The sequence below is a fragment of the Trichosurus vulpecula genome, chromosome 3 (genome assembly GCF_011100635.1).
Source record: "Trichosurus vulpecula isolate mTriVul1 chromosome 3, mTriVul1.pri, whole genome shotgun sequence".
In the NCBI taxonomy this organism is placed as follows: Eukaryota; Metazoa; Chordata; class Mammalia; order Diprotodontia; family Phalangeridae; genus Trichosurus; species Trichosurus vulpecula.
Window position 1 is genome coordinate 173,307,981 of NC_050575.1, and position 27,807 is coordinate 173,335,787.

Sequence of the window (27,807 nt, forward strand, 5' to 3'; positions counted from 1 at the left end):
AGATAATTTTGTGATCCCTTTCCGTTTTCATGACTTATAACTTTGGTAAACCATAAAACTCTTATTCACCACTTACTTTCATGACCATTTCGTATCAAATCTATTATCTGTAGACTTGATAATGAATAAAAACTTCCAAAACAGACTTTCAAAACTTACTGAACTTTTCCCACAAAATAGCAGATAAGACAACATGTCTGAGGCAGCATATGGGGGTGGGTGGTATAATTTACAATTGCTCTGTGGCCAGGGAAAAGTCATATGGCTGATAGTAAGACAGAATATGGTTTGGTGGAAAGTGAATTGGACTGGGAATTAGAAGACCTGAATTCAAGTCTCAGTTACTGATCTGCCATGTGATCTTGGGCAAGTCTCTTCCCTTCTCTGGGTCTTAGCTCTTCCCATCGGCAGAATGGTGGGTTGGGGCTAAATAATGAATTATCTATAATGAATTCATAATTACCTATAATGAATTTATATTAATGAATGAATGAATGGTATCGATTGTGAAAAAAGCATTTATTATGAGCCAGGCACTGTCCTAAGCATTGGAGAGACAAACACATTTATACAGTACTTTACAAAACACATTTACATCCATTATCTGACAGAAACTCTATGAGATCAGTCATACAAATATTATTATCCCTATTTCAAAAACTTTCTGAGGTGGAAGGGGCCTTGGAAAGAAGGCTTCTAGTTCAATCTGTAGCTAAATAAGAATACCCCTACAATCTTCCCAATAACTCTCTTGTTGAAGACATCCAATAATGAGGGAATTAATCATCTCCTGAGGCAGCTCATAGGACAACTTGAATTGCTGGGAATTTTTCTTTATATTGAGCTGAATCTCACCTCACTAAAGTTTTCACCAGTGGTACTCATTCTGTTCTCTGAAGTTAAGTGTGAAAACTAATTTCTCTTTCACTCAAGTTAGGATAATTATTCTTATGTTCTTTATCATTATCCCCAAAGATTAATCCAGTAATTCTTTGTAAAATTATTGTAAGTTTTGAAAATTAGGTTTCTTAATGCCTTAATTGTCTAATTTGATTGAAAAAGTACGAATTTGTTCCAAAACATACTTCCAGCAAATTGAATAAACATTCCATTAGGGGATGTACATAAATGATCTTGCTCACGCTGGCACACTTCAGGGTCATTTTTGAAGGGCAATGTTACTGGGATAATTGAAGGAATATCCATCCTATTGTAAGGCACTGCCTTAGTACCTTATACCATCTAAGAGTCCACAGGGAGTTCACCACCCTCAAGGGACAAAAAGTGTACACAACATTAATTCTGGGCTGGGTAGAGAATCAACCCTGTGGGTTGTCACTCACAAGTATAGACAAGCTCTAGTCTCAGTACTTATTGATTTAAGTTTCTCAAGAATATTGTCAATAGGCTATCCAATAGAAATTCAGAAAAGTAAACTTTTTTAAAGCAAACAACATGTCTTTTGACTTTTACATCACAGTCATTCTCAGTTACATTACTTCCCCACCCCCTCCACGTTACTATTTGTTTCTTCAAACCGAAAACCAAATACCAAAACAGTTAAGTAAAATGTATAGACACAGTAACCATGTCTGCCTGTGTTTGGAGCATTTAGCATCCATAGCTCACCTCACTCCACCACACAATTCTTTACTGAAAGGATTGAGGTGCATTTCATTATCTATTCTCTGGCACCAAGATAATTACTCAGAATTCTGCTTTCTTTTGTTGTAATTTTCTTTTACAATATTGTAGACATTTCGTACATTCTCAGTTCACTCTGTATTCTCATTGTAGCCGTTCTCAGTTCATTCTGTATCATTTCACTCGGATCTTCACATGTTTCTCTGAATTCTTCACATTCACTGTTATGGCACAATAATATCCCATTATATTCAATTTCCAAAATTTGCTTGGCCATTTCCTAATGTTGGGCATTTACTTTGCTTGAGTACTTTTGTTGCCATAAAAGTGCTGCTCTGAATACTTTGGCATATATGGGAACTTTCCTTCTCTCTTTGATATCTGTGGGGTCCAGTTGTAGGATTACTTTACTTTTCCCACTTAATTCAAAATTGTTTTCCAGAATGGTTGGACCAGTTCCAACTGCAATGTATCAATATGTCTATCTTCCCACTACTTCCTACCCTCACTCCCAATCTTGAGTATTTTACTTTTGTCTTCTTCGTCAAGTTTATTATTTTACAGATGAGAAAGATGAAGCTCAGAAAAGTTAATCAGTGCTTCTATATAGTGATGAAGATGCCGCATCACAAGACCAACCAATGACACTGTAGCATTCTCTTGGGTCTATAGCAATTATCCTTTGATTTGGCTAAATGGTCCTGAAAAGTAGATCATGAGAGGGTTGGAAGAACTTTTTTTTGATGGGAGGAAAGAAAAAATAAGGAGGGAAAATCACGGAAAAAGGACAGCTCTTAAAATGAAGCCAAGTTAGGATGTTTGCGCGAGTTGTAATTATTTTAATCATGCTTACTACCAACAATCAATTATATTTACATAGCTCAGCAACATTTTCAAGCCTAGCTCTGTAAATATTCAGGGTAAGTTATCAGCAATTCTAGCCACACAATATTCTCTTAATATTGCCTGCCATTTTAGTGAATTCTGCCTCAAGGATGATCCAAGCTAACAGTACTCTCAAATGCTAGCGATTCCTGAGGAAGGTGAGGATTGAGTTCCCTATCCATCACTTCTGCTTATGGACTTCCAGCCTCAGGCTACAAAGAGGTCTGAAGTGGCAAATGTCTGGGTCCTTCCCTCATTGGGAATTTCCTATACCAATGAAATTGTAGGTCTGGTAAAAAAAATTTTAAGAGGTACAGAAAAATGTCGTATGGTGGTGAGGACCTGCCCTCCCCCCACCCCAAAACTTCAGGCATCATTCAGTAGAATTGTGTGCTGTCCAGTTCTCTTCTAAGTCAATCAGTACCAACAGCTATTTGGTGCTTTAAAAACATGCTTTTTAGTAGGTTAGATTCCACAGGCTCCTGAAGTTACCCATTCATTCCTATATTTTATTTCAATGGCAGCTAAGAAATTCTCCTTCATGCCTGACAGTAGCTTTTCCTGCTTTAGTTTATACCAACTATGTTTTGTTTAGTTCTCCAACAATGTAGAAAACCAAGCTAAAATGATCTCTTCTTCAAATTTTCCTAGACTTCAAAGAATCTGTCCTTTGCTCCATTATCCCTTGCTGCGCCCCCTCCACACATTTTAGACCTGTAATTTCACTACTGTTGTGAAATTCTCAGTGTGGAACCTTCACATATTAGTTTCCCTGTAAACCTACACTCTAGGAAAGCTGCCTAGATCACTAAGAGGTTAAATGACTTGGCCAGTACATGTCAGAGATAGGCCTTAAACCTAGGTCTTCCTGACCCCGAGGCCAGTCTTCTGTTCACTACATTACTGTTCATTCATAGGCCCATAGATCGAGAGCTAGAAGGGAGCTCAGAGGCCATCTAGTCCAATGCCCTCATTTTACAGATTAGGAAACTGAGGTCCAAGGAGTTTAAGTGACTTGTACAAGGTTATATAGGTAGTAAACATCAGAGGCAGGATTTGAGCCCAGGTCCTTAGACTCCAAAGCCAGTTCTCTCTTACACGATACTTATTTGTCAACATGTGATAATCCTTACTCCACGAACCATTAGATTAAATTTCTTTCAATTCAACGTATAGTAGCAAGGTCAGGGATTCTCTATTTGTACCATGAACCCATAGATAAATTTTAGGGAGTCCACGACCTTGGATGGGAAAAAATTATATCCTTATTTTCATTAACCTTTGGTTCTCTTTGTGATCCTATGTATTTTATTTAATTAATTTAACAGTATTAATCTGAAAAGGGGTCCTAAGCTTCACCAGATTGACAAATTAGTCCATGACACAAAAATTATCTCCCCATGATAGGTATTGGGAATGAAAAACAATTAAACCACCTCTGCCTTCAAAAAAACTTACGTTCTACTGGGCTTGATGGTCAGTCATTTTCAGTAGTGTCTGACTCTTCATGACCCCATTTGGGGTTTTCTTGGAAGAGACACTGAAGTGGTTTGCCATTTCCTTCTCCAGCTAATTTGACAGATGAGAAAATTGAGGCCAGCAGGATTAAGTGACTCACCCAGGGTCACACAGCTAGGAAGTATCTTCATCTGGATTTGAACTCAGGAAGATGAGTCTTGCTAATTTCAAGCCCAGTGCTCTACCACTGTGCTACCTAGCTGCCCTGTATCTATTAGAGGACACGTGTATAAAGACAAGTATAATAGAAGGCATGGAGTGAAGGGGAAAAGGGAATAACCAGACAAGCTGCTCTGAGGTGGGAAATTAGTACTGAAAGTCATAGATATCAGGAAAGGTCTCATATAGGGGGTGACAACAGAGTTCAAACTTAAAAGAAGATGGATTCTAAAAGGTGGAGGAGGGAGAATATTCTAGGAGTGGAAATGGCTGCTTAGAATTCAAGGAAAAAGGGGATGAATGACAAGAGGCAGCTGGGTGGCACAGTGGATAGAGCTCTGGCCTCTGGAGTCAGGAAGACCTAAATTCAAATCCTGCCACAGACATTTACTAGCTATGTGACCTTGGGCAAATCACTTAACTTCTTTCAGCCTTAGTTTCTTCATGTGTAAAATGAGAGAATTGAATCTGATGCTGGCATTTAAAGTTCCTTCTAGGTCTAAATCTATGATCCTGTGATCTTATGATGCTTTGACTGTGGTGTTCAGGGAGTTAGGAGGTTAAGGAATTTATATCTCAACTTAGAGGCAAAGGGAAATCATTGAAGCCTTGAAGTGGGAAGTGACATGGTTAAAGTTGCGCCTTAGGAAGATGATTTTGGCAGCTGTATGAAGAATAGTCTGAGAAAGAGATGGAAAGCAGACAGAACAATTAAGAGGCTAGGACAATAGTCCAGTCGAAAAGTAATGAGGTTCTACACTAGGGTGGTGTCTTTATGAGTCAAGATATGGGGATGGATGCAAGAGATGCTATAGAGAAAGACTCAACAGGCCTTGGCAATAATTTATTAAACATAGAAGTTGATGTAGAAGGAAGACCAGGATAATTCCAAAGATATAAACCAGAGTGATTAAGTAGATGGTGATATTTTTTAACAGAAATAGAGAAGTTTGGAGGGAGAAAGGATTTAGGGAGAGAAGATGATGTGTTTAATTTTGGACATTCTAGGTTTGAGACTTGTCATAAAGTAATAAGCATTTATTACCTGTCTACAGTATACTAGGAACTATACTAGATAAAGAATTAAATAGTTATCAGTCTTCAAAGAGCTTACATTTTGTCAAAGGAAACAATTTGTAAATGTACGAGGAAGCACCAAATATGTACAAAATAAACATGGTAGGGCAGGAGAGGCACTGGTAGCTAGATCAGGAAAAGTCCTATGTAGAAAGCAGTGAATTTGAAAGGAAGCTTGGGGGGGGGGGCAGAGCCAAGATGGCTGCATGAAAGCAGCGTCTTACCGGAGCTCTCTCACAAGGTCTGTCAGATTCCTATAAAATAGCGAGTTTGAGCAGATTTGAGAGAGTTAGAAACCAAGAGCAGTCTGAGTGGGGCAAATTTCCAAGCCGGGAGAGTCTGAAAGGCCAAAGGCATGAATCTGTAGGCTTGGAGAGTACTCGGTGTTTGGAGCTGCTCCAGACCAAAGTGGAAGCGGCTGACTGGGAGGCCCATGTGGCAAACAGGTTGGGAGAAAGCTGGGTGCCCGAAACCAGTGGGGATACCCAGGCCTCCCAACATGGGACAGCACTCTGTGGAGGCCACGAGAGGCAGTGCAATGCCACCGACCGTGAGATGCCGACTCCTGAGGCTTGCAGCTGGAAGGTATGAAACGCTTCTTGAACTTCCGGGGGACATAATGGCCAGGTAGACAGCTCTAATCCCTCCCCCCCCCCCCACCCAGAGAATTCCTCAGAAAAAATAAAAGAATGCTGGAACAGAGGACATAGAAGTGGGGCTTCAGTGGCCGAGTACCAGAGGGGCAGAGCCAGCAGGGGTCGACACCAGGAGCCCAGATGTACTCTGGCTCCCCCAGGGGAAGTGCCAGACACCCAGCTCAAACAACAAAGAGCTGAGACCATTGCTGAAGAGCAACAGTGCTGGAGAGCACCCCTAGGGAAAGAGACATCAGGGAGCCAGACCCCTCCCCCACACCTCAGGAAACTGAAGGAAAGCTGGGACAGAGAGCCCTAAGCCCCAAAGGCAAAAATTTGCTGTAAAGCCAGGAAAAGGCTAACCAACATGAAGAAGAACACACACACACACACAAAGGACCACTGATTCTTTTTATGGAGACAGGCAGAATCAGAATACTAATTTGGAAGAGGACAGCAATGACACCACAGATACATCTGATACTGCAAAAGGTAATGTGAACTGGTCTCCAGCCCAAAAAGCATTGCTGGAAGAGCTAAAGGAGGATTTTAAAAACCAAATTAGGGAGCTAAAAGAAAATATGGAAAAAAATCCACTGATGAAATCAAGTTCCTAAAGAATAAGATTGGTGAAATGGCTACGGAGATTCAGAATCTAAAGAAAGAAAATGACACCCTGAGAGGTAAAATCAACCAACAGGAAAAGGAGACTCAAAAGCAAAATGAAAACACTAACTCATTAAAAATTAGAGTTGAGCAAGTGGAAGCTAATGAATCTAGGAGGCACCAAGAAGAAATAAAACAAAATGTAAAGAATGAAAAAATAGAAAAAAATGTGAAATATCTGATTGGGAAAACAACTGACCTGGAAAATAGATCCAGGAGAGACAATTTAAGAGTTATTGGTCTACCGGAAATCCACGATGAAAAAAGAGCCTTGACAGTATCTTCGAAGAAATTATCAAAGACAACTGCCCAGAGGCCCTAGAACCAGAGGGCAGAATAGTCATTGAAAGAATTCACTGATCACCCCCTGAAAGAGATCCCAAACTGAAAACACCAAGAAATATTATAGCCAAATTTCAGAACTACAAAGTCAAGGAGAAAATACTGCAAGCAGCTAAAAATAAACAATTCAAATATCGTGGAACTACAGTCAGGATCACACAGGATCTCTCAGCTTCCACATTAAAAGACAGGAGAAATTGGAATATGATATTCTGAAGGGCAAAGGAGCTTGGACTACAACCAAGGATCAACTACCCAGCAAAACTAAGCATAATTTTTCAGGCAAGGAGATGGACATTCAACAAAATAAGGGAATTCCAGACCTTCCTGATGAAAAGACCAGAACTCAATGGAAAATTTGATCTCCAAATACAAAACTCAAGAGAGATATAAAAAGGTAAACAGGGGAAAAACCCCCACAAACCTTCTTAATCAATAAGGGCAAATTATTTGCATCTTTATATAGGATTATATTATCTTATGTATATTTTATATATATGTATGTATATATGTCAGTCTTGAGAATAGTGCAGCTATTATGACAACTGAAAGGGATACACATAGATTGTGAATGCCTGTATAAAATGACTGATATAAGGATAAAAAACATAAGTAAGAGATGTAAAGGGAGGGCCATGAGAGAAGAGGTAGTAGAAAAGGGTAAATTATACCAAATGAAGAGGCACAAAAACATATTATAGTAGAGGGAAAGAAGGGAGGGAGAAGAGCAGTATTTGAGCTTTACTGTCATCTGATCTGGTTCAAGAAGGGAATAACATACCCTGATAAGTATAGAAATATAACTTGTCCTACAGGAAGTAGGAGGGGAAGGGGGGAAAAAGGGAGGGGGGTGGACAGAAGGGAGGCGAGAAGCAACAAGCGGGAAACGGTAAGATAAGGGAGGGGAATAAAGAGGGAGGGTAAACTGAGGAAGGTGACAGTCAAAAGCAAAACTTTGTTGAGGAGGGGAAGGGGAAAGGGAGAAATAAAAGCATAAACAGGGGGACATAGGATGGAGAAAAAGACACAGATAGAAATTATAACTGTGAATGTGAATGGGATGAACTCTCCCATAAAACGGAAGCAGATAGCAGGATGGATTAAAAACCATAATCCTACAATATGCTGTTTACAAGAAACACATTTGAAACAGGGGGATACACACAGGGTAAAGGTAAAAGGCTGGAGTAAAATATATTGCACCTCAGCTAAAGTAAAAAAAGCAGGTGTAGCAATCCTAATCTCAGACAAAGCAAAAGTAAAGATAGATTTAATTAAAAGAGATAAGGAAGGACACTACATCCTGCTAAAAGGCACCATAAACAATGAAGCAATATCATCGTTTAACATTTATGCACCAAGTGGTATGGCATACAAATTCTTAGAGGAGAGGTTAAGGGAGTTACAGGAAGAAATAGACAGCAAAACTATAGTAATGGGAGACGTCAACCTCCCCCTTTCTGAACTTGATAAATCTAAACTCAAAATGAATAAGAAAGAAGTTAAGGAGGTAAACACAATTTTAGAAAAGGTAGATATGATAGATGTCTGGAGAAAACTGAATGGGGATAAAAAGGAATATACTTTCTTCTCAGTGGTACATGGCACATACTCAAAAATTGACCATGTACTAGAGCATAAAAACCTCACAATCCAGTGCAGAATGACAGAAGTAGTCAAAGCATACTTTTCAGATCATGATGCAATAAGAATTATTTGTAACAAAGAACCATGGAAAAAGAAGCTAAAAATTAATTGGAAACTAATCTAATTTTAAAGAATGAGTGGGCCAAAGAACAATTCAGAGAAACAATTAATAACTTCATTCAAGAGAATGATAATAATGAAACAACATACCAAAACTTATGGGATGCAGCAAAAGCACTTCTTAGGGAAAGTTTTATAACCCTAAATGCTTACATGAAAAAAATAGGGAAAAAGGAGATCAATGATCTGGGCATACAGGTGAAAAAGCTAGAAAAAGAGCAAATTGAAAATACCTAATTAAATACTAAATTAGAAATACTGAAAATCAAAGGAGAGATTAATAAAATTGAAACCAAGAAAACTATTGAATTAATAAATAAAACAAAGAGCTGGTTTTATGAAAAACCAATAAAATTGATAAACCTTTCATCAATTTGATTTAAAAAAAGAAGAAAATCAAATTACCAGTATCAAAAATGAAAAGGGTGAGTTCACCTCTAATGAAGAGGAAATCAAAACAATTATTAGGAATTATTTTGCCCAATTGTATGCCCATAAATTTGACAACCTTAGAGATATGGATGAATATCTACAAAAACATAAGTTGCCCAGGTTAACAGAAAAGGAAGTAAAATTTCTAAATAACCCCATCTCAGAAAAAGAAATTGAGCAAGCCATCAATGAACTCCCTAGGAAAAAATCTCCAGGGCCAGATGGTTTTAAATGTGAATTCTATCAAACATTTAAAGAACAACTAATTCCTATACTTTGTAGACTATTTGGGAAAATAGGTGAAGAAGGAGTCCTACCAAATTCTTTTTATGACACAAATGTGGTACTAATACTCAAACCAGGTAGAGCCAAAACAGAGAAAGAAAATTATAGACCAATTTCTCTAATGAAGTGATGCAAAATTTTTAAATAAAATATTAGCAAAAAGATTGCAGCAACTTATCAGCAGAATAATGCACTATGACCAGGTAGGATTTATTCCAGGAATGCAAGGATGGTTCAATATTAGGAAAACTATTAGCATAATTGACCATATCAACAACAAAACTAGCAGAAACCATATGATCATCTCAATAGACGCAGAAAAAGCCTTTTACAAAATACAACACCCATTCCTATTAAAAACATTAGAAAGCATAGGAATAAATGGAGCCTTCCTTAAAATTATAAATAGCATCTACCTAAAACCATCAACAAGCATTATTTGTAATGGGGATAAGCTACATGCATTCCCAATAAGATCAGGGGTGAAACAAGGATGTCCGTTATCACCCCTACTATTCAATTTGGTAATAGAAACATTAGCTATAGCAATAAGAGAAGAAAAAGAAATTGAAGGAATTAGAATAGTCAAAGAAGAAGCTAAATTATCACTTTTTGCAGATGATATTATGATTTACTTAGAGAATCCTAGAGAATCAAGTAAAAAACTACTTGAAATAATAAACAACTTTAGCAAAGTTGCAGGATATAAAATAAACCCACATAAATCCTCAGCATTTCTATACATTATTAACAAAGCCCAACAGCAAGAGATAGAGAGAGAAATTCCATTCAAAGTTACTGTAGACACTATAAAATATTTGGGAGTCTATCTGCCAAGACAAACCCAGGGCCTATATGAACATAATTATGAAACACTTTTCATGTGAATAAAGTCAGATCTAAACAAATAGAAAAATATCAGTTGTTCATGGTTAGGCTGAGCTAATATAATAAAAATGACAATTTTACCTAAATTAATCTATCTATTCATTGCCACAGCAATTGAAGTACCAAAAAATTATTTTACTGAGCTGGACAAAATAATAACAAAATTCATCTGGAAGAACAAGAGGTCTAGAATATCTAAGGTATTGATGAAAAGAAACGCTAGAGAAGGTGGTCTAGCCATACCAGATATTAAACTGTACTATAGAGCAGCAGTCATCAAAACTACCTGGTACTGGCTAAGAAATAGAGTTGTGGATCAGTGGAATAGGATAGGAACACAAGATGGAGAAGTCAACAGCTATAACAATCTACTCTTTGATAAACCCAAAGAGGCCAGCTTCTGGGCTAAGAATTCACTATTTCACAAAAACTGCTGGGAAATTTGGAAAATGATAGGGCAGAAACTGGGCATAGACCAATATCTTACACCATATACCAAAATAAAGTCAAAATGGGTTCATGATTTAGGAGTAAAGGCTGATACTATAAGTAATTTGGGAGAGCAAGGAATAGTCTACTTATCAGATTTATGGAAAAGAAAAGAATTCATGGCCCAACAAGAGATAGAGAGCATTACAAAATGCAAAATGGATAATTTTGATTATGTTAAATTGAAATGTTTTTGTCCAAAAAAAAGCCAATGCGACAAAAATTAGGAGGGAAGCAGAAAATTGAGAGAAAATTACAACTAGTCTTTACAACTAGTGTCTCTGATAAAGGCCTCATTTCTAAAATATACAGGGAACTGAGCCAAATATATAGGAATACAAGTCATTCCCCAATTGAGAAATGGTCAAAGGATATGAACAGGTAGTTTTCAGAGGAAGAAATTAAAGCTATCTATAGGCATATGAAAAAGTGCTCTAAATCACTACTGATTAGAGAAATGCAAATCAAAACAACTCTTAGATACCACATCTCTCCTGTCAGATTGGCTAAAATAACAAAACAGGAAAATGATAAATGCTGGAGAGGATGTGGGAAAATTGGAACATTGTTACATTGCTGGTGGAGTTGTGAGCTGATCCAGCCATTTTGGAGAGCAATTTGGAACTATGCCCAAAGGGCTATAAAAATGTTCATACTTTTCAACCCAGCAATACCACTTCTAGGGTTGTATCCCAAAGAAATCACACAAGTGGGAAAAGGACCCATATGTACAAAAATATTTATAGTGGCTCTTTTTGTGGTAGCTAAGAATTGGAAATCAAAGGGATGCCCATCAATTGGGGAATGGCTGAACAAGCTGTGGTATATGAAGGTAATGGAATACTATTGTGGTATAAGAAATGGAGATGATACGGACTTCATAACAACCTGGAAAAACCTACACGACATAATGCTGAGTGAGCGGAGCAGAGCCAGGAGAACATTATACACAACCACAGATATATGGATTCTGTGAGGACTAACCCTGACAGACTTCACTCTTCTCAGCAACACAATGTACAAAGACAACTCCAAAGGCCTCATAATGGAGAATGCTATCTACATCCAGAGAAAGAACTATGAAGTATGAATGCAGATTGAGGCACACTTCATGCCTGCCTTTTTTCCCCTTTTTTTTCTCTTTTTCTCTCTTTTGTTTTTGTTTTTGGGTTGGTTTTTTTTTGGTCCTGTTTCTTCATTTCATTGATCACAGTTCTTCTCCATAAAAAAAGAAAGGAAGCTAGGGATTCTATGAAGTGGAGCAGGAAAGGGAGCAGATTTTGCTTATGAGGGACAGTGTATTCAAAGGCTTTGAGGAATGTCATGTGTGAGGAACAAGTAGACCAGATGGGCTAGGGTATAGGAAGGGCAATAATGTATAATAATTTGGGGAAGGTAGTCTGGATTCAGACTGTAAAGGCCTTTTAAATGCTAAGCATATATGATCCTGAAAGCAACAGAGTAAATGGTCAAACATGTTTTAGGATGATCATTTTGTCAATTTTGAGGAAATTCAAAAGGAAGTGAAAGAGATTTGAAGCAGAAAAACCAATTTGAGGCTATTGAATAGTCCAGGAAAAAGGGGATAAGGGCCTGAAATAAGGTATTGGCTGTGTGAGTGGAGAGAAAGAGAAAAATGTAAGAAATGGCTTATCAAAGGTCATAGCACAAAGGTGCTACGTATTAGAAGGGATAAGAAGCCAGGGCCTTTGACTTTAGAGTTGTGGCTTTTTTCACTGTTCCATTCTGGCTTCAAGTTCTAAATCCATTATTTTATGAGCTTATGATCCTGGTGAAGATATCAAGCAGATGGTTGGTGATATGGGGATGGACACCGGAAAACATGCTAGAGCTGAATACAGAGATTTGGATGTTATCTGCATTGAGATAATAATTGAACCCATGGGGGCAGATGAAATTGCCATGGAAGAAAATGTAGAGAGAGCTAAAGGAGCTCAGGGCAGAGGTTTGGGGGACATGTATTTAGGAGATGTAAGATGGATGAAGAATGAGAAAAGGCCATGGAATTGAACAGTAAATCCTGGTAATTTCTAAGAGAGCAGTTTCAGTTGAATTGTTGGGGTGGAGAACAGATTGCAGGGGGTTAATTGAGGAACATATGGGTGATGTCAGGAAGTAGAGGCAATGAATGTAAACTACTTTTTCCAGGAATTTGGCACTGAAGGGGAGGAAAGATCTAATGTGACAACTCCTTAAACATACACATTATGTCCTTTTTCATCTCTATATCTTCCTTGACTAGAACAATATCTTTCGTAGAGAATTATTGTTATTCAGCCATTTCATCAAGTCCAACTCTTTGTGTCTCCATTTGGGGTTTTCTTGGCAAAGATAATGGAGTGGTTTGACATTTTCCTTCTCCAGCTTATTATATGGAGGGGGAAATTGAGGCAAATAGGGTTAAGTGACTTGACCAGGGTCAAACAGCTAGCAAGTGTCTGAGGCTAGACTCAGGTATTCCTGACTCCAGGCCTGGTGCTCTATCCACTGTACCAACTAGCTGCCCCTTCATAGAGAATACATGTTTAATAAAATTTTTCATTGAAATGAATGTAGCATAAATATTCGGCAACATTCAAATAAAATTATTTCAAATGTTTAACTTTGGTATGGAAGTCAGCTTTCATTTATCTAGGGGTTTACATCAACCAACACACTTCAGTTCAGTTTAAGTGAGGAGGTCAATACTACTCCCAGAAACAAAGTATGAAATTATCACTTCAATATTTAGTAGTATTTTTGTGAAACAAAGTCCTATTCCTGGGCCCCATTGTGGCATGGAGGTATTCCCAGGCTCTCCACACCTATATTAGTAGAGACCAAGCACTGGCAGTTTCTACCTTACTGGAAAGACATTCAGTATAATCCTGGAAATAGACTAACTTGGTTTTATGAAGACTAGCCTAAACAAGTAAAAGAGGCTTACCACCAGTGGGCTGGTCACTTGGTATTAAATTATTTGGTTATGGCAACCCATGAAAAAAAAGATACAAGATAAATGACTCTCAGTCCTATTGATTTTTGCTGTGATTGAGGAAGTGTGGTAAAGAAGGGAAGGGGGTAGAGGGTGATAAGCATCACACAGTTTTATGCACTGTAATTCTAAATGTGTAGTCCTTGTTCAGTGATTCGGTGAGTGGACATGTTACTGGAGAGACTCTAATTCTTGAATCCTGTGTCCAGTCCAACCATGAATTACTAGAACAAACATCAAAAATATTCAAAGAAAAGAATAAAAATGAGAAAAAGAGAGCATATCATTTAAAAACCTCCAATAAAATCAAATTAAATGACTCTTGATAACAAAAAATGAGATATGGATAGAAAAAAGGACATAGAAACTGATGTTAATTTCTTGTAGAAGTTTAATTGATATAATTAAATTGCCATTCTGAAGTAATCAAAGAACCTAAAAAGCATCTTACTTAGTTAGCAAACACTTGACTTACTTATCAAATCAATGGGTGGCAGCCAGGGATTACATTTCTTTAAAATATAAAATTGTTTCATAAAACAATGAAAAGTAGGGGAGAGTAAAATCAGTTTAGAGAGCTTGATGAGAGACCCAACTAAGCAATTCTTCTGAGGGCATTTAAGAATGAAACTGGGGGGACAATAAGCAACAACAACAAAGAAAAGCTTTTGATCACAAACTCTTGGAAGGGGGAGCCACCACATTTACACCTCACAGCTCTGGATTTGCTTATAGAAGAGAAAGACATGGTACTAAAGAGAAGAAAAAAGATGGAAAGCAACCAGCTTGGACCAAATGTGTATAGAGGAGAACCATTTTGGAGGTGACACAATTGTGAAGACATTCATAAGGTATATAAAGAAAAGTGTGGAAGAAAAAACCTCAGGTCTTATCAATATTAAAAAAGAAAAAAAACAACTTAGAAAAAAAATCAACAATTCTCAACTTTTTCAACTATACACATTAAAAAAATAATAACATACACATGCATCAAGCATATCGTTGATAAGAGTATTAATAGGGAGAAGCTAGGCTTTCACAAGTGATATTTCACAATAGATTACATCATCAGAAATTTATGGAAAGATATAGACTGTACAGTTTTTACTATTAACTATAAAAAGTTTCTGATTTGGTAGCGCAAGATGTCATCTTAAAGGTTCTTTTCTACTAAGGTTTCCATGTTCATTAAATTTCGCAACATTCTTTGGAAGATAAAACAATAGAGACAGCCTTGCTTGATGAATCCCTGATCATTAATCACAGGCTTAGAATACAATGCGGAGAGACATGGTCTCCAAAGGTGTTTGCCACTGTCATAGAAAGGCTCCAGGGCAAGGTCCAAGGTAAGAAGGATTCCAATAGATGGAAAGGTTCTAAAAATGCTTCTTTTTGCAGAGACATTGTACTGGTTTCATCAAGATCCAGAATGCTGCAGAGCTTCCTGAATGAGATCTATTACCACTCAGAAGAATTTGGTCTAATCATCCACAAAGGAAAAACAAGTGAATGAAAAATTACTACTGTGAAGATTATGACATACAACTAGATGGACAATATATAGAGCTTATCCCTTTTATAGGTCTTGGATGGAAACTGAAAAAAGACAATGAGTTGGGCCAGGAATAAGTGGAGGAAAGTGGGCTGGATCGCTCTTGTAAAATTAAGAAGCTCCTTTGGTGACCCCAAACTTTTCCCACTCTTTTTAAGAATACTACTATTCTACCAGTGTTGTAATATGGTTATAAGATATGGAAAATTATAGCCTCTAAAGAATTAAAAATAATAGGGCACTGGAGAGGCACATGTTAGCTGTGAATAGACTGTAACACAAAAAGGAACTACAAAGAAGAACCAAAATAAAGAATGCCATCAAATAAATGTAAGATGGTAAAAGGAAATGATCTTGTCATATGATCAAGAGAGGGATGACTGATAGCCAGCCCATGTACTCCACTGTTATCCTCAGGATGTCAAGAGAAAACAAGGAAGGCTTCCAGCACTTTGGTTAGATACTTCATGGAAATTTTATGGGAGAACATCGATAAGAATCACATGGCATGGTCAGGCACTGCGATAACCAATGCTGGAGGAAATAACTATTATCAGTGAACTCATGAGTCCATTTGAATAGTTGAGATAAATTAAAGTTAAATTAGAAGCTGAGACTGTATCCTGGGCTAAATTTCTATTTATTTCAAGGGCAACACTATCTTTCTGACCACTTGGGTTTGCAAGTTTGGAGTTACCTGCAATTCTTCTTTTCCTTCTCCCCCTCCCCACAAGTATTGACTCTTTTTGATTCTTCTTGTACAATATTTCTAACATTTCTCCCTTTCTATCCAATGGCCACTATCCTATGTCAGGCCCTCATCACTTCTCATCTAGTCTGACTAGTGAAATAGCCTCCTAATTGGTTTCCCTCATTCCTATCTCTCTCACCTCCAGTCCGCCACATAGATGCCAAAGTGATATTCCTAAGGTGCAGTTCTGGCCATTTCCCTCTGCTGTTCAAGAAGCTTCAGTTTTTTATCCCTATTACCTCTAGGATAAATTGCAAACTTCCTTGTTCAGCAATCCAAGCCTTTTATAATTGGCTTATTTCACATCCCTCCCCTTAACACACTATATTCCAAACAAGTTAATCTATAGGGTGTTCCAAAGATATTTGGAATACCTTGCACTTCCTGTTTCCTGTACAGGCTATTCTGCCTTCTATCTTTGTACCTTCTCCCAGTCTGAAGCTCATGCTTTAAATGCTCTCCCTCCTCAACTCTGCCTCTTAGAATTCCTATCTCTTCCATTCAGTTGGTTGGTTGGTTGGTTGGTTGGTTGGTTGTTGTCCTTCCTTCTCAAAGAAGACAAAGATGACATCATTATGCTAGAGTCAAGTTTCCATGTGTCTGACAGTGGCTGATCAGACCAATATGAATGGAATGCTCTACTGCAGGTCCAGCACAAATGGTCTGTGTGAACATTTGGGGTGGATACTCTAAATTTTTTCATCCTGTGTTTCCTTTGAGTTGTTTCAATTCTGCTTTGCTCATAGAGCACTCTACCTTCTCTGATGTGGGCACAACATGCTGATAGGTCCTGTGTCAGTGTCTCCCATGACACACAAACAATTCCAAAGTTCTTAAGAGAGACCTTGAGAGTATCCTTGTATCGCTTCTTCTGACCACCATGTGAATGCTTGCTCTGTGTGAGTTCTCTGTAAAATAGTCTTTTTGGCAAGCGTATGTTTTGCATTCCAACAACGTGGCCAGCCCATAGGAGTTGAGGTCTCTGAAGCAGAGTTTGAATGCTTGGCAGTTTAGTTTGAGTAAGGACCTGCCAGGTGATCGCCAGAATCTTCCTAAGACAATTCAAATGGAAGCGATTCAGTTTCCTGGCATGGCTCTGGTAGACCGTCCAGCCTTCAAAAGCATACAACAATGAGGTCAGCACAACGGCTCTATAGACCTTCAGTTTGGTAGTTAGTCTAACACCTCTTCTCTCCCATATTTTCCTTCAGAGCCTCCCAAACACTGAGCTAGCTCTGGCAATGCATGTGTCAACCTCATTATCAATGTGTACATCCCTGGGAAGTATACTACTAAGGTAAGTGAACTTATCCACAGCATTCAAAACTTCTTCATTTGCTGTAACCAGTGGTTCCACATATGGATGATGTGGTGCTGGCTGATGGAGCATATGTGTTTTCTTGGTGTTAATTATTAGGTCAAAATGAGCACAAGCAGCAGAGAAGTGATCCATATTTTGTTGCATCTCAGCTTCAGAGACTGCACTGAGTGCACAATCATCTGCAAACAGAAAATCATGCACCAACACTCCCTCCACTTTGGTCTTGACTTGTAGCCTTTTCAAGTTGAAGAATTTACCATCAGTGTGGCAGCTGTCCTTGATGCCACATTCATCTTCATTGAAAGCATTTGACATCTCTTCCATTCCAGACTTAGCTCAAAAGCCACCTCCTACAACTAGGCCTTTCTCGATCCCTACCCTCTATTCCTACTGTTTGCTACTTTGCATATACCTAATATATTGTATTTACTTATCTGCATATATTTTTATTTCCCTCAATAAAATGTAAGCTCTTTGGGGGAAGAGCTGTTTTGATTTTTTGTTTTCTTTATCCCCGATATCTGGAAAATAGAAGATAATTAATTTTTATCGAATGGCATTGAATTCTAAGCTTGTCCTAGGGGAATATAGATAGAACCATTTATAAGGTCACAATTATTCATCTGTACAATAAGATGCACATAGAGAAAAAAGCAGTAATTGTTTTCTAGTCACATACTAACCCTAGTCACTGATTGATCTCTAACCCTGGACACAGCCAAGGCTCTGGCCCTGGATGCAGATCCCCCTTTATCTAGATATCTCACAAATGTTGTTGTTCACAGGAGGGATGGGGTAGGTATCCAATAAGAGTATTGATTGCTCAGTGAAGTCCATCCCTCAGTTTCTGGAGATACAGCTTAAGCTCAAACCCTATTGATACTGGGTCAGGAGAATCCAGAATGACTAATAAATGGCAGCAGGGCAATAACCTTGTCTGGATCCAAGATAGGAAAGACAATTTTCCTAATGTGGGTCCAGGAGATTCCATTGTTCTTCCATTTTCCTTTCTGACTATAAATGATAAATCTTTTCTATTGGCTCAGTTTGGCCTGCGGGTGTTTTTTTAATATTGATACCTGGTGCAGAAATTTGTTCTGTCTCTGATTGTGCTCAAAAAAAAATAAAAATAAAGCTCAAGAACTTATCTTCTGGAAGATACTAGGGAATATTCATTTCAGCACAGTCATCCACCTGTTCTCTTTCCTTAAGAAAAACTGGTGGCCTAACCCTGAATTGTGTGCATCATAGGTGTGGACCTATCATCAGTTAATGTGCCCAGAACAGTTACTAAATTCACATGTTATTATCATGTTTGCATTTCTATTCACAAGATTAATCCTTTGTTTTTGGGGAGAAGTTCTATCTCCACTGAAGTCATTAGCATTCATGAATGAATGGTACTGTTTGAATTTCCAGGAGTATATTCAAATTTGCAGAAAAATTCTACTGGAAAATAGTTTCATTTAGTCCAATGTTTGCATATTTGTTCTAAGTTTATAATACTGATATATGCTGCTACAATGTGATTGCACATTCATATAAAGAAAGCAACAGATACATAATAGGAAAGAGTTGGGGAAGAATTGCAAAGAAACCTTGAGGTCCCTGGAAAGTTGGGATACCTTTCTAGGTTGCACCTTTATTTTACAGATGGAGAAACTGAGGCTCAGATATTAAAGATTAGTGGTCCAAGGTCACTCAGGAAGATGGTGGCAGAGCTAGGATTAGAATGCAAGTTTTCTAATTCCCAGGCTGGTCCTCTTTCTCTTGTACCACAACGATAGGAATATCCATTTGCAAACAAATTGATATTAGGTATTTTGCAGTGACTTCCTAAGCCTTGCTCTAGGGCTCCTTACAGCAGCTAAGATATGTAACCCCTGGGCCATGATATGGTCAGTTGTCCCTTCTTGACAATCTACTGCCACCCCTTCCCCCACCCCCACCTGATAATAAATAAAACAGTTATGCTTTTGCCAGGATACCCTGGGGTGAGTTCTTTCTTGGAGATGACAGAGGGTACACAGCATGAGCACAAGTGAAGGATAGGCCAAAAGGCAATTCATTTGATGTAAACAACCCATCTGCTCAATCTGGGTAGGCGGTCCCCATTCCCAAAGTTTCTAGGTTGTTACTTTTCTTTTTGATATTTCTGGCAGCCTCTGGGGGACCCCCCACTAAGCCCTTCTCCACAAGTAGTTGTTTGAAAAAATATTTTGCTTCACTTCAACTCTTGAGGGCAAAAGTACTTGGTATTGGTAAGCTAATCTTTTATCTATTTTCAACAGTTTAAAAAGGTTGGAAATGTCAGAAAAAATTTCTTCCTATTGAAGAGGATGTTTTTGACCCTCGGTCTTGAGTTCAGTATTTTTATTTCCAAATATGTTAATCTCCTGTGATTTTTTTTAATTAAGATTTTTTATTTTTAGTCTACAACACTCAGTTCTGCATGATTTTGAGTTCCAGATTTTCTTCCCCCCCTTTCCTCCCTCCCCAAGATGGCATGGAATCTGATATATCTTCTACATATAACTTCGCACTGAACTTATTTACACAATTGTTAACTTGTAAAGAAGAATTATTACCAATGGAATGAATCATGAGAAAGAAGAAACAAAACCAAAAAAAAAAAAAAAAAAAGAAAAAAAAAGGAGAGCAAATAGTTTGCCTCAATCTGCATTCAGACTCCATAGTTCTTTTCCTGGATGTAGATAGCTCTCTACCTCATGAGTCCCTTGGAGTTGTCTTTGAACCTTGTGTTGCTGAGAAGAGTGAAGTCCACCAAGGTTAGTCATCACAGAATCCATATATCTGTGGTTGTGTACAATGTTCTCCTAGTTCTGCTCCGCTCACTCAGCATTATGTCATGTAGGTTTTTCCAGGGTGTTATGAAGTCCGTATCTTCCCCATTTCTTATCGCACAATAGTATTCCATTACCTTCATATACCACAGCTTGTTCAGTCATTCCCCAATTGATGGGCATCCCTTTTATTTCCAATTCTTTGCTACTACAAAAAGAGCCACTATAAACATTTTTTGTATATATGGGTCCTTTTCCCACTTGTGTGATCTCTTTGGGATACAACCCTAGAAGTGGTATTGCTGGGTTAAAGGGTATGACCATTTTTATAGCCCTTTGGGCATAGTTCCAAACTGCTCTCCAGAATGGCTGGATCAGGTCACAATTCCTATGATTTTTTTAAAGGAAGCTTCTCCATCATGGACTAATTTTTTTTCTAATCTGCTAATTGTGATTTTTAAATTCTAAATTGTGAGCTCTAATTTCTGACTTGTATTTAATTTCTAATTTCTTATTTCTTTTTGGAACTATTACGCAGTTTGTAGCTGATCTATGCTCTCTGGGGAGTCCACAAGATTCTGTCTTCCATCAGGCATTACTTCACTTTCCTTTGTATTATAGTATGTTAATAAAGTTATATTCTCTTTGATGTTTTATTCATTCTCCTTTTTGATTTTCAGACTCTTTTGGTTGATTTATCTCCTTTATCTACTGGTCTTTTATTGAGACCTTTTCTCTTGATATCTTTGATTTTGCAGCCCCTCCTCCTCCTCCTCCTCTCTCTCATTCTACTATGACTGGATTCTGACTTCTCTCTTTTTACTAGTAGGTAGACCCCAGAGCTTGGGCTGCACAACTTCCTCAGCTTTGTTGTGTTGGGTGATATAGGGTTTTCTGGCCTTGTCCCTGCCATGACTAACCTTTGGGGTGAAAGGCCTGACCCAGATGCTTTTTAGTTTCCTTTTAGGCCTATCATGGCCATGAATGCTAGCATCTTGATCAGATTTTCTCTGTTCTCCTCTTTTCTGTTGTGTGGAGTAGCAGAATTAGCATTTGCAATTTTTGTGCTATTGGAATATGGGAGTGTTCTGCAGAGTCACTGCAGTGTTGAGAGGGTCCTTGCCTTGCGGTCATCCCTGAGCAACCCTTTGGTTTTGCTTATATTCTTGCTGCTGGTCCACAGCGGCTGATGAGGAAGGGGTTCTGAATGAGTGCTCTAAGTATTAGAGTTCTTTGATAAGAAATCATAAAAAGGATTTTATTCTTTCAGTTAGTCTGAGTGTTATTTTCTTTCTTTTTTCTTTTTTTTTGTGGATTTGGCTGAAATCTATCTACATCTGATGCATAATTCCCTAACTCCCCTTTTTTGGGGTGGGATTTGGAGATTCAGAAAAATGAATAATCTATCATATTACTCAGAAGTCTCTGATCCATCGTAAGCAGAATGTGTGCTCTAAGCTATTCCGCTAGCAGTGGGATGGGCTTCACTAAGTCATCTAAGTTTCCTCACCTAAGTCTCTTTTTTTTAATCATCACTAACTTTATTTATTTATTTTTGTGGAGGGGAAGGTAGGGCAGTTGGGGTTAAGTGACTTGCCCAAGGTCACACAGTTAGTAAGTGTGTCAAGTATCTGAGGTCAGATTTGAACTCAGGTCCTCCTGACTCCAGGGCAGGTACTCTACTCACTGCCCCACCTAGCTGCCCCTCTCACCTAAGTCTTATGAACAAAAAGCATACTTTTGTGAGATAGCTGGTCAGGTTGGAGATTATCCTGTGCCTGGAGGCAGTTTCAATTTCTAGCCATGATTAGGGATCCTTCTGTGGTTAGGGTTAGGATTCAGTCTTTTTTCCCTTTGTATCACCATTATGTAACACAATGCTGTTAATATTTTGAGAAGGGGAAGAGAGAAGATCAGAATCCAATAATTTCATTGGTAGAAGAAACTTCTGGTAAAAAAAAAATCTTCTTTACTAATTCAGATAAGCAATAATTCTTCAACATATGTGAAAAATCTTTGGAAAATATTAATTTAACATAAAGGATGCTTATTATTAATATAACAGTAATAATAAAGTATACTTAAATAGCATTTCTTTCCACAATTTTAGATATTTCACTGAAATTATTGTTTTAAAAAAATAACAGACTCAAAGTTTATTCTAAGGGAAATTTAAGAAGTGTTTGGGCAAAAACCCTTTTGAAGAGAGTATTTCAGTAGGGCAAGTAATTGTGACCTCTCTAAATCATCCCTCAGTGACTCTGTTAAAAGTAGAATCCTTGGTGGCAGAGTCTATGTGACTGACTTTAGGAAGTATTTCTGATGGAATAAATAGCATTCCAGAGCCTACTCCCTGCTTTGTAAAATTCATGATGATTAAGATTTCTGAAGGTCTCTTTTGCTGAACACCTACCTGGCCAGCAATTTCTCCAGGATTTAATCTCTTCAACTCAAGAGCAGGTTATTAATAATCTTCCTTCTTCCTTTCTTTTTTTCCCAAACAAGAATAACAAAATAACAAAAGCTATGATCTATGAGGATTTGTTTCCTATTCTTTCATTAATCTATCCGAAACTGATCCAAGTTCTCTGAGTGAAACACTGGCATTTACTGGGCAATTTTATCACCATTTACCTATGTGGGTGTATTAAAAAGCACATACCATTACCAGCACTTATGCTGTAGCAACAATTGTTAATTCTGTACCCTGAGTGAAATCTGTAGTGACTCACCGTAGCATATGTTTTTATTCCTCCTGGAAAATAATATGCCTTTGGCCCCCTGGAAACACGCTAATAACTGGACATGAAGTCTTAATGGTGGCACTATCACCACCTGTCACATAAACTTGGAGATGTTGATAGAAGAGGAAGTATAGAGAGGAATTGACTAAGAGAAGAAAGATGTAGCAAGAAGTGGGTGGAAAGTAAAGACCTGAATGAAAAATGGTAGGGAGAGGGCATTATGACCAGGGAAGTACCCAAGAATAGACCTAAAAAGCTATTTCCTGAAATAATGTTCTGGGGGAGGAGAGACAAAGGATAATCTGGGCAATTGTTTGCTTCAGTAGGCACACCCTCTTTCTCCCAACTGAGACTCATGTTGTGTCTGGTGAGGATCTAGAACTTAGCAATAGGTACAAGACTCAGTGTGATGTACTAAGAAGAGCATTGATCTTGTTTGGTGTCTGTTGACTCTCAGCAAATTATTTCAACTATCTAAACCTCAGTCTTATTGTCTATGATAATAGTAATGTTCACATGACCTATTTCACAGAGTTGTTTTGAGGAAAGTTTTTTTTTGTAAATCTTAAAGTTCTGCATAAATATGAGTTATTATCTAGAGTCAGATGTCTATGGCAGGGAGTATTTAGAATCAATGATCTAAAACAAGGACATTTATACTCCTGGGATTGAGTGAGTGGAAAGGAAGAGCATGGAGAAGGAGTAATGTATGGTAAACTCATCCTGCACAAGCCTACATGAAGCTACCATTCCAGCTGCCCTGGTTTCAATTGAATTCAATGCTATACCTCCCATCATTCTCCTTTTCCTGTCTGGTGTCTGGCACAGTGGGATTTAGTGCAGAGTATGGTCAGGATGAGAAGTAGAGGGCAGTTCTTGTTCAAATCATCCAGATCGCTTGTCTCTTTCTCTACCCCGGCTTAAAACCCTTCCTATTTCCTCCCTCCCTGGGAAGGGCAGGAAGAGCATCTGGGGAGAAACATGAGTATTAAACATCTCCAGAGAGGATTTCAACCTGAACGAGGTGGAGGCCAATCTTATTAAATGCCTCTGTGGATTGCCTATTCTATGGGTAATTAGGTTTGGGGAGAGAGAAAGCTATCCAATTAGTGTTGCCAATTCCTTGTCTTCACACACAAGCTGTTGGCAGTGAGTGAACTAGTAAAAGACCTCAGATATAACAATGTTTTTTTGGACTCTGTGCATGCAGCATGCTGATTTAATTTATAAAAGTAATTATAACTGAAGGTAGAAAGACCTTTGTTTTCTTGCCTTGGGCTTTAGATATTCCAAATTTGTTTCAGCAAAATCTAAGCCAAACTTAGCCACTAAATTTCCCAGGAAGATTTCTGAACCACTCCCCTCCTTTAATCATGGTGCCACCCCCACATGCTGAATATACTACTACATGAGCTGTATGCAAAGGGATATAGGAAAATCATGCTATAAAATTAGTGAATTGGCACAAGGCTCTTACACCTACCAGCAAACATTTCTAAGAGTAGGCCTGGAAGCTGAAATCACTTTCCTGATTTATCACCTCATTCTGTCACAGTCCCTAGTCTGTACAGGGTTATCATCATTCCAGCAGAAATTCACATTTAGAGAATGAGTCACTGTCCAGTGCAACTAAGAAAGTTTAGTAGTCTTAAGTTAACCACAGAAGAGGATTCCAGTTTTCCACTGGTTCCCTCTGGAATTGTCTGTCCTCTTTATTACTTCTTCAGTGATATAATATATATGAACCCAATAAACATTTATTGCAAAGCCTTATTATGTTTGAGGGACTCTGAATGTCATTACGTCTTCATGCAGGTAGCTAGTCAATTATAAAGGATGAAAGCAAGACACTAAAGAACCACAAGCCAGTAACAACCCCAGGAAAGACTTTGAAAGCCCCCAAAGTTAACAGAACTCATAGGCTTTCAATGACCATTGTTTCCAGTCCATACTCCTCACTACGGTGGGGAGGGAGAAAGCCAAGTGAAGGAGGAGAGGAAGGAGAATGAAACAACAAAATTGTCAAGTTATACTTCCTCTCATCAGGATAAAACAAAGGATCTGACTGCCATTCCTTCAATAAATGCAAAAAACAAATAACAGGCCTTTCAAAATAAAGATTTGATGAGAGTATACATTCCTATTATATACAACTTACTTAACTAATTTTATTGCTTAGAGAGGAAGTTTGTGTATTCACATAAAAGGATCTCAAACATAATCTAGCCAGCAAGTTCTAGATTTGGAACAGCCATGGGCACAACCTGAGTGTCTTCATAGGCTACAGTCATTCCCAAATATTCTAGTATTATATGATTCCTTATTATACCTTCATATATATCACACATCACTTAACATGCCCAAACTTTCCAGATCTATCCAGTAAATGGTGATGTGACACACAGATGTGACACATAGACCCTATAAACCAGGGGTCAGCCTTTTCCTGCTATATCCTAAGACACTACTTAATCTCACCCCCCTTCTACTGCTACTCTTCTATCCCTTTCTTTCCTCTCCCCCACTACAAAGTGGAAGAAGGATATTTCACTTAATTCAGCAGTTTCTGAGTCAGAAGCCATGGCCCATGTGCATGTTCCTTTCACTAGCCAAAATGTAAAAGATACAATTATATAAAATGCTACAATATACATTTATTGAGCAGCCAAAGTCCTAGGCACTGCTCAGGAGAGATAGGTGCTACCCTTCCCTCCTACATGTCTGGAGAACCCCTATGGTGGTGGCATTGTTTTCCAGAATTCTCCAAATGACAACCAAACAGAAAGCTCAATGCATTTGAGACAGTTTAATAAGTTATCCAGACAGATGAATCACCAAGTCTTTTGGGGGGAGGATAAAAGCACAATCCCACAGTGTACATATAAGACTACTAAATTGACAACAATATAAGAAGGGACATAATCAAGAAAACCCAAGACAGCAACAAAATAAATCTAACACTTAATACTATTTGTTGGATTGGTTTGAATGGTAGTTACACAGAAATGCAAACTGTTTCTCTGGCCACTTAAACAGAGGTCAGAAACTGGGCATTTGCTCTTAAGGAGTTTTCTTTATTACCAGAGCATTCTAATCCAATCGAAATGAGCCATTTAGATGAGATGATCTCTGAGGGGCCTTTCAGCTCTAAATTCCCTCATTCTAATTGCATTAAAATGATTTTTGTTCAATGTATTACAGTCCAATCACAGTTGCCAAAGACAAGTAAACATTCACTGGTGACATGTGATTGAACATTTCATCTCTAGTTACAATGCTGTTGTTGTTGTTTTTTAACCTAGTTGTGAACAAGTTTCCTGTGGTTTCTTCAATTCTTTCCAAAACACTGACCTTATTTTGAAAGCAACATTTTGTTTTAGTGATGGGTAGGATATTCTAAGAGGCCAATTTATGGCCTTGAAAATCAATTTTCAACCTCAGAAAAGTAAATCTTGAAATACTTTAATACGGTAAATTGAATAGCCCCTGTTGGGAGAAAAAACCACCTCTCTCATACGCATTCATTTAATTTCCAGCTCAGGGGAGTGAATCAGATCTGAAAATGCCTGACAGGTACCTACCACTTTAAAAACACAATGTAACTAATGCATTTTTGGGCTAGAGAAACACCATACTTGCTTTCGTTCCCTGACAGTGTGACTTAAAAGATCACTCATATTCACACAAGGAGGCAAAAAGCTTTTTAAAATGAGTTCCAGAGTGCTAAAATGTTTATCAATGACAGCTATAGTTTTTTTTTTGTCAGAAACAAACACTTAAAAATCCGCCCCCCCAATCTTCTGCTAGTTTGTCAACTGGCATTCTGTCAATCCACTTTGCATTAAATTATTTTTCTAAGCTAGCTCTTCTGACTCAGTTCCTGGAGGACTCAAATTTCATTTGTGAACCCACATGCTGGAGAGTGGGGGGGGGGGGTGGGGGGTGGAGTCAGGAATGAACTTTCTCAGGCTAGGTGAGGAAGCTAGCAGTCATACAGGTCAATTAATATGTGACCAAATTTCCATGTACTCAATACTTGGGAACTACTAATTACATGGGGGGCCAATTTAAAAATGGCAGTAACATAGGAGACCACTTCCTCAAGTCAAAAAGCAAGACTCCTTTCTACTTACATTCAGGTCTTTGTCAGACACTCCTCCTTCTCTTCTGTCTTCACTAAAATTTAAACGCCCCCAAAACTTTACAGGCATATCCAGGCAGTGCTTTGCCACCTGGCCTTTATAAGAGCAGGCCAGGTAACTTTAGCATGAAGTAGAGGGTGGGAAAAGCAATAGAAAGAAAGGTACCCGATTTCAGCACCACGGACAGAACACAACCCTCAGCCTGTTCAGGCCAAGACAGTCCACCCCAGGACTCAGCATTGCACAGGGATCGCGCAATTCATCTTTCTCCCTCCTCTTCCCTGACCCTGGCGCGTCCTTCTCCCTGGCCCGACCCCATTACCTGTCGTCGTTCTGGAATGACTGGTCTCCCAGTAGCAGGTCTCGGAAACGGTATCGGGGTGGCAAAGGGAGCACCTCGGAGTCCATGTCATTCATTTTGAGCGACGAGATGTCCAGGAGGACCCCGCTCCGGCTGCTGCTGCCTTCTCCACCACTGCCCCCACCACTCTGCAGCCTGCATGCACAGACAGTGAACACTCCACTCAGCCGGGCTGAGACTTTATTACCAGCGCTCCCAGTCCCGGCCCAGCCCAGCTGTCCTCCTGTCTCTTGAGGCTGGCCCCGGGTACTGCTCAGGCGGTGGTAGCCGTTTGCCCTCCTCCCCCTTCCCCTCTTTCATTTTCCCTCCCTCTTTCTCCCCCCCCCACTCCCTCCGCGCATTGCAGCGAG

At 38.6% G+C, this 27,807-nt stretch overlaps 1 protein-coding gene across 3 annotated transcripts in view; it reads right to left on the minus strand.

The window, feature by feature from the left end:
* KCNT1 (potassium sodium-activated channel subfamily T member 1) overlaps positions 1–27,555 on the minus strand; it is a 194,565-nt gene extending 167,010 nt beyond the window's left edge. For all 3 annotated transcript variants that reach the window (XM_036750629.1, XM_036750628.1, XM_036750627.1), the window contains exon 1: positions 27,419–27,555. In XM_036750629.1, coding sequence (XP_036606524.1) covers positions 27,419–27,513 — 95 coding nt within the window. In that variant the 5' untranslated portion in view covers positions 27,514–27,555. The remainder of the gene's footprint in view (positions 1–27,418) is intronic.
* Positions 27,556–27,807: the final 252 nt, after the last annotated feature.